Raw genomic sequence first — 8,137 nt, 5'->3', positions numbered from 1 at the left:
ATGACCTTCACCATCTTCTCCATCACCTGCCTTGCTCTGGTGGCCTCTGCTCTGGGTAAGTGTCTCCTTTAAATGTTTGCAAGATTTATGAAAACGCAGTACCTTTCTCAAAGGAGAAGTTTATTTCCATAACAAAAATGTACAGATAATTTACTCACCCCCTTGTCATCCAGCCTTCTTCAGTCGTAAAGAAATTGTTTTTTGAGGAAAACATTTCAGGATTCTTTTCCATATGGACTTCTATGGTGCCTACGAGTTTGAACTTCCAAAATGCAGTTTAAATGCAGCTTCAAAGGGCTCGAAACGATCGCAGCCGAGGAAGAAGTGTCTTATCTAGCAAAATGATTGGCTGTTTAAAAAAAAAAAGAGACAATTTATACACCTTTTAATCTCAAAAGCTTGTCTTATCTAGCTCTGCATCAACTCAGTGTATTCCGGTTCATGACAGTTAGGGTAAAACTCCCATCTCATCTCCTCCAACTTTAAAATCGCCCTACATCGCTGCAGAAGTACCGAACCAGTGTTTACAAAGTGAACTTGCAAAGAAGATCAAACATATTTCACAAAAAAAAGTGAGTTGACGAAGAGCTAGACAAGATGAGCATTTGAGGTTAAAAAGTATATAAATTGTCAATTGTCCATCGACCATTCTTCCTCGGCTGGGATCTTTTAAAGCCCTTTGAAGCTGCATTTAAACTGCATTTTGGAAGTTCGAACTCAGGTGCACCATAGAAGCCCACTTTATTGAGAGAAATTCTCAAATGTTTTCCTCAAAAAACTATTTCTTTAGGACTGAAGAAAGAAAGACATGAACATCCTGTATGACAAGCGGGTGAGTAAATTATCTGTACATTTTTGTGCTTCCTTTCTCATTCTTGTCTCATGAACAATGTGTTACATTCTGTAATAACAGGTTGTGGAGTGCCTGCAATTAGACCACAGACGATCGGCAGCAGGATTGTGAACGGACAGAATGCCATCTCGGGCTCTTGGCCCTGGCAGGTCTCTCTTCAGGTAATATCAATTGTCTGTCTGTACTGTTTTTGATCACACATTTGACTGCTTTGTTCTAGGAGAAAAATATTATGTTCTCAATGAAATGTTTTACCTTACAGGATACCACTGGTTTCCACTTCTGCGGAGGATCCCTGATCAACCAGAACTGGGTTCTCACTGCTGCCCACTGCCGTTTCGCGTAAGTCTTCAATCTGACAAATATCACATACGATAGTGATTAATAGATGGCTCTGTCAGCTTTCTATTGCTCTTTATCTAATCATTTTATCTCAATCTCTCTTTTTAGGGTTGGCTCTCACCGTGTCATTCTTGGAGAACATGATCGTAGCTCCAATGCTGAACCCATCCAGATCAAACTAGTTTCCAAGGTAATAATCTTTAATGATTTCAGAGACAAAATCAAAAATCAGTTTTTAATAAACATCACAAATACTGAATATCAGAATTGAATCGTTGAGGTCGTCTATGTGTGTACTTCTAAAAGTTGTTAAAATACTTTATTTTATTCATGCACTGAAAATTTAGCTTAGGAAAGAAAATATACTATAAACTCTGTGCAAAGTGTATCATAATAAAATGAATGAAAGTGTTAAAATAACAATAGGAATGAAGAATGCTTTTATCTTAGATGATATTTCATGATTAACTGTCACTAGTAACCATTCATGCATCATTTGTGTATGTGCAGGTTATCGCCCATCCACTTTACAGCACCACAACCAAAAGCAATGACATTGCTCTGCTGAAACTGTCGTCTCCAGTCACATTTACTCCCCGTATCTCTCCTATATGTCTGGCTCCATCATCCATCAACATCCTGCCTGGAACCCGCTGCTTCACCACTGGCTGGGGCCAAACTGCCACCACGAGTAAGTCAGCTGTAATACAAAGATGAGTTGCAAGAATTACTTGGATATTACTTGTTGTTTTTCACATGATTCTGAACATGAGTCTGAGGTCTGTTGTTTTTTTTAGGGAGTCCTATGATCCTGCAGCAAACAGGCATCCCCATCATAAATCCTGCTGTGTGCAGGCAGATCTGGGGTCAGAGTAGAATCACTGATGCCATGATCTGTGCTGGAGGATCTGGATCATCATCTTGCATGGTACGTGAAGACAGATCAAGACAAACACATTAGTGTATCAGTGCTGCTGCTGTTCAATCTCAAACGTGTGTTTACCTTTTCCACAGGGTGATTCTGGTGGTCCTCTGGTGTGTGAGCGTTTAGGGGTCTGGACTCTGGTGGGGGCTGTGTCTTGGGGAACCAGCACTTGCGACACCCGTTATCCAGTAGTCTACGCCCGCATGTCCCCACTGCGCTCCTGGATCGACAGGACTATCATTTACAACTAGAGCAGCTGTATGAATATTTACCCTGTAGAAGCAAAATCACATTTTAATTATTAGTATGCAATACAGGTGATCTTTGTTTGTGTCTGTTTTTTTTTTTTTTGAGTCAGTCTGTGGTTCCTGTGATTTGTCAGTTACTTCATGTTACTGTTTTATGTTGCTGTATGTATATTTTAATAAAAGATAATACAAAAAAATCAGGTGTACTAAAGTGTGAAATTAATGATCTGAAATATTAAAAAAGTAATTCGATAAGTTGCCATTATCAACATAGTAAAGCAGCAAAATGAAATATATTTACATGAACATGATCTTCTCATACCACCAAATACCAAGACATCAAGGTCAAAGATACTAGACCTAAACCTAAAAAAAAAACAGTTTACAGTCCTAAAATAACTACTTTGCTTGTTTTATCTAAGCTGTTTATGCTGTTATAAACTGATATTAGAACGTTTAGTTTCACTTTTTAGTTTTAACTCTCTTCCTGTTCAGCATCAATGACTTGAATTAAACGTCACAACAGACAATTGCAACAACAAACAAAAATGTTTTCCATCAAACACAATTTTGTAACATACACTGACAGAAGTGAAAGTATGATGCTTCAAGGAAATAGACAGAAGCCACAAACACCTTCTTAAGGTCAAAGAATGGAGAATTCATCCTCTTTTCATGTAAGACTTCAGCTCTGGACAATGAAAATGCAAATAGTCTCCAGCAATAATAGATTTAAACATTACTCAGCCATGAGCTGATTGGAGCAGATGGAACCTCATACCGAACAAAATGATATCCTTCTCCTCAATGTTTAAAGACACATGTCTCAACTGGATTTCACAAGATGCATGAAGGAAGTTCACAGAAGCAGATCTTTAAAGCTGCATTCTTGCCCAGTGTGAGAGAATAACCAGCTACCGACCAGAAAAACAAGTGAGTTCAAGAACACTGACTGTTCACCTGTCCAGGTGGCCATTGGACATCAAAAAATAGTTTAGGTTTAAATTATACCAGAACTGCACTGATGACTAAAATTAAAACCACTTTTAGCTGCTTTTTATTTTAAAATGGATGATCTGGAATGACTGCACGGGGCAGCCGTGGCCTAATGGTTAGAGAGTTGGACTTGTAACCCAAAGGTTGCAATCCACAATGCAAAACGTAGAATTAGAACTAGTGATGGGCGCCTTGATTTTAGTCTTTGAAGCAGGCTAGTGCTCTGGGAAGATCTCAAACCTGGAGTAGGAGATGGGGAGTGGGTGGGTGTGGGTGTCAAATTCATGGTGAAAGGCAAAATGTTTCGGTTCGTTCTTAGCAAAAACAAACGAATCATAATAATCTTTGCTAATATTCTTGATACTTCAAATTGCTTTGGACTTTGCAGTATCGAATTACGTCGTTACTACCGGTATGACCAAAATGACAGAATATGCCATTCAGCTGTTTGATCGCGCTGGTGTCTTATTACGCGCACACTATCACTGCAGCCTGTTCATTTGAAAAATAAAACACAGTCACCCAAAAGTTACACTAGTCAGTTTAAATAGTGTGTATTACATGCAGTTCAGCGTGACCACCGGTCACATTTTTGCTCATCATGATATTTTCTGTCGACATGCATGAAGTAAAGCTTACCCAATGCATAACAATTTCGCTTCAAATACATTGCAGAAATGGATCATTTGTATTTGTGGCAAGAGAGGTAGTCTACATAAGCCCAACTTTACTTTCAGTTTCGCATTTAATTTGTTTTGGAATGTTTAGGCAAATGTATTTATTTATTTATTCCATCATTGTTCTGTTCTGAATTAGGTTCAAGTTAAAGGATTTGTTGTGGAGTGAGGGAAATAATGTCAAAACATTATAACATTACGCTGTAGGCCTGTTTATTTCAGAATATAATAAAATGTGACTTAGGCCGCTGTGACCTGTCGGTTTAATTTTTCCTCTCAAAGACTTACAATTTATGTTAATGTGTTTTACCTTCTGCAAACGAAAATAGCCACTTGATTAGGTTATATATTCTTACTGTCAGTTAACAAATTTACAATAGAATTTAGCTTTGCTTCCCAGATAGTAACAGGCTCTGGGCCAAATCTGGCTTACATTCCACACTTGTCTTTTATTCACAGTCTTGACTGCAAATGTTTGTGATTTGTATTATTTTTGTATTTGTTATGAACTATAGATTCTGACAATAAAAAAAACAGGCTCCTGTATTCATGAAATCAATCACTATCTTTGTTAAAAAAATGGCAGTAAATTAAAGTGCTGTTTTTGTGTGTCATATTTTAGTAGCTATATACAGCAAATCTACAGCGCTTCCATTAGGCTATTTTTTACGAAGCTGTCAACACTGTAAACTCTGACAGCATGCAATCAGTTGACGAACACCCATTCATATATAGACTTATGTTATTCAGTAATATGTATACAATTATTTTATTTACAAATTTCATGTTTTCCCTGTTTTATTCGTTTAATATTCTGAAACTGGTGCCATTGTTTTTTTTTCCAAATAAGAATTCAACCCCCCAAAATATGAGATAAATCTAGTCCTGTCTGATACTGATTTTTGTTGCCAAATTGGTTTGGAAGAGTGGTTAAATAAACAATTAAACTGAACTTGTATGCCTGTGTGACTGACAATTTAATTGATCACTGAGAGAGCATTGACTTGGTATGATGTTGGTTCAATAGAAAAATGACATTTTAAAAAATAGCTTAGATGTAGTGAACTACTTTTGCCATGATGCTGTAACTTAGCCTGCTACATTACCCAAGGCTGTAGCTTTAGTGTAGTTAAGCTTCATTTAATGAAGAGTAACTGTTAGCTTAGCTCACTACATTTTCCAAGTAGCTTGCCCATCACTGTTAACCAGGTAAAAGGTTTGGAGTTGATTCTAAGTGTGCCATTTGTATTTGGAAGCTGTTGCTCTGAACCCATCATGCAGTCAAAGGAGCTCTGCATGCAAGTTAAACAGACAATTGTTAGGCTTCAAAAACAAAAGAAATGCATCAGAGAGATAGCAGGAACATTAGGAGTGACCAAATCAACAGTTTGGTGAATTCTGAGAAGAAAAAGAACACACTGGTGAGCTCAGCAACATAAAAAAGCCTGGATGTTCACAAAAGATGACAGTATGGTGGATGATTGGATGATCCTCTCTTAAAAAAAGTGGAATATTCTGCAATGGCCAAGTCAATCTTCTGATTTCAAATTGATTGAGCATGCATTTCACTTGCTGAAGACAAAACTAAATTCAGAAAGACCCACAAACCAACAACAACTGAAGTCAGCTGCAGTAAAGGCCTGGCAAAGCACCACAAAGGAGGAAACCCAGTCTATGGTGATGTCCATGAGTTCCAGACTTAAAGGGATAGTTCACCCAAAAATGAAAATTTGATGTTTATCTGCTTACCCCCAATGCATCCAAGATGTAGGTGACTTTGTTTCCTCAGAAAAACACAAACGAAGATTTTTAATGAAAACCGGTGCAGTCTGCCAGCCTTATCATGGACGTGAATGGGCACCAAACCTTTAAAAGTAAACAAAAACATGCACAGACAAATCCAAATTACACCTTGCGACTCGTGACGATACACTGATGTCTTAAGACACGTAACATTTTTGCGAGAAACTGAACAGTATTTATATAATTTTTTACCTTTGAGACACAGCCACGTCCATCTGTCATGAGCACGAGTTTGGCATCAGTCACGTCACATGTGCACGCGCTCTGGCGTAGAATACGCAAACGCCGTAAGGGGAAATCAGTGAAAAGTCCCGGATGAGTTTGCGCAAGCAAACGTAATCTTTTAGCTTTAAATTGGTTTAAACAATCAGGATACGCGCAAGTAATTACCATTTTGAATAGCCACTATACTCACAATCTGTGCACTGTGGAAAGTGTCGTATACATACGACAGATCGCTTCCGGTGTTTTGTGTAATCTACGCCAGAGCGCGTGCTCATGTGACGTGACTGATGCCAAACTCGTGCTCATGACAGATGGACTTGGCTGTGTGTCAAAGGTAAAAAATGATATAAATACTGTTCAGTTTCTCACAAAAACTGATCGTTTCGTGTCTTAGGACATCAATGTATCGTCACGAGTCGCAGGGTGTAATTTGCATTTGTCTGTGCATGTTTTTGTTTACTTTTAAAGGTTTGGTGCCCATCCACGTCCATGATAAGGCTGGCAGACTGCACCCGTTTTCATTAAAAATCTGCATTTGTGTTTTTCTGAGGAAACAAAGTCATCTACATCTTGGATGCCCTGGGGGTAAGCAGATTAACATCAAATTTTCATTTTTGGGTGAACTATCCACAAGGTCCACTGAAGTGCCTTGAAACACGCAGCGTTATCCAAGTGGTGACGTACTTTTAACTGAAACAAAAACATATCGCCCAGCCCCGCCCACTAATTTTGAATAGCCAATAGCGTTCCATTAATATCTGCTCGGGCCAGAGCCGTTGAGCTCGGTAAAGCTGCATTTGTAAGCTTATGACAGCCACAGACTAATAAATCACCCCACAGATTAAATATGAAACTCTTGCTAAAACAAAATAGTGATCATAATCATGCTGAGGCTGTGTAGTTTAATGCTTGCCGATCGCACATACGAGCTCATATGATCTGCTCCGGGTTACTGTGTCTCTGTGTAGGGGGCGGGACACTACAGACTCTAGAGAGCATTTGATTGGACAGAACGTTTGATGAGAAACTGAAGTGCACGGTGATATCATCCAAATCCTTGATTCACATTGGCGGAAGTGACGAGACTGTAAGTTTTGAATGCCCATAACTTGCTAACGTGAATTTTGTCTTTGCTTTGAAGCACACTAGCTTATAGATAACCTTAAGGCTAATATATTCATACTAAAAGCCAAAAAAACTTTAATTTTGATTTCAGGGTGACTTTAAGACAGTCATTCCCTGCAAAGGATTCTCAACAAAATACTAAAAATGAACATTTTAGTTATGATTATATTTATTTGTTGAATTACTTTTGAGCCCCTAAAATGAGGGCTCTGTGTATAAAAATGGTTGTAATTCCTTAGCATGTTATGTTATATTTTTGTTCAACCCCTTGAATTAAAGCTTAAAGTCTGCACTTCAATTTCATCTTGATTGTATCATTTTAAAACCATTCTACTGGCATACAGAGTCGAAATTATGATAAAGTGTGTCAGTGTCCAAATATATATGGACCTGACTGTATTTATGACTTACTAGTAATATGATTGAAAGATTTATAACTGTTGACCATTAGGTGTCGCTGTGACCTGATGTGGTGTTGTCATATTAAGGTGACAGCAACACATGCAAAGTTTGGTGTCTCTGGCTGCGTCCGAAATCGCCTACTTCTCTACTATTTAGTAGGGAAAAGCAGTAGGCGAGCAAATAAGTATGTCCGAATCCTAAGTATTTATAAAAGAGTAGGCGAGAATTAGTAGGCGAATGCACTAATTCTCGCGAGATTCGGGTGTACGTCTACTTAAAGTGCGTCCGAATATGCCTACTTAACTACTATATAGTAGGAAAAAAAGAGTACGTGAAGAAAGAAGTACGTCCGAAACCTCAGTATTCACAAAAGAGTAGGCGAGAAATCCCCGGATGTCCTACTGCTTCAGCCCAGATCCTGAAGTCTTCATCGATGGATACTTTTCAATCCCAGGAGTCCACAGCAGGCCAAAACGTCATCATCGAACGTGATTGAGAACCACGGCGAGGGTGTTTACAAATGTGAGTATTACAACCAAAA

At 38.4% G+C, this 8,137-nt stretch overlaps 1 protein-coding gene across 1 annotated transcript; it reads left to right on the top strand.

The window, feature by feature from the left end:
* LOC141284482 (chymotrypsin-like protease CTRL-1) lies at positions 1-2,371 on the top strand. The gene is made up of 7 exons (XM_073817446.1): positions 1-55; positions 914-1,014; positions 1,116-1,195; positions 1,304-1,385; positions 1,706-1,890; positions 1,997-2,123; positions 2,210-2,371. The coding sequence occupies exons 1-7, from the start codon at positions 1-3 to the stop codon at positions 2,369-2,371; spliced, it is 792 nt and encodes a 263-aa protein (XP_073673547.1).
* Positions 2,372-8,137: the final 5,766 nt, after the last annotated feature.

This window comes from Garra rufa, chromosome 14 (genome assembly GCF_049309525.1).
Source record: "Garra rufa chromosome 14, GarRuf1.0, whole genome shotgun sequence".
NCBI lineage: Eukaryota > Metazoa > Chordata > Actinopteri > Cypriniformes > Cyprinidae > Garra > Garra rufa.
Note: the sequence above shows the minus strand (reverse complement) of the source record. Positions and strands in the feature narration are given on the sequence as shown.

Excerpts from the sequence above, each read along its gene's own strand:
- LOC141284482 (XM_073817446.1), top strand. The coding sequence starts at position 1 with ATGACCTTCACCATCTTCTCCATCACCTGCCTTGCTCTGGTGGCCTCT. Across the intron at positions 1,196-1,303 it reads GCTGCCCACTGCCGTTTCGC|GGTTGGCTCTCACCGTGTCA; the intron begins GTAAGTCTTCAA and ends CTCTCTTTTTAG. Across the intron at positions 2,124-2,209 it reads CTGGATCATCATCTTGCATG|GGTGATTCTGGTGGTCCTCT; the intron begins GTACGTGAAGAC and ends CCTTTTCCACAG.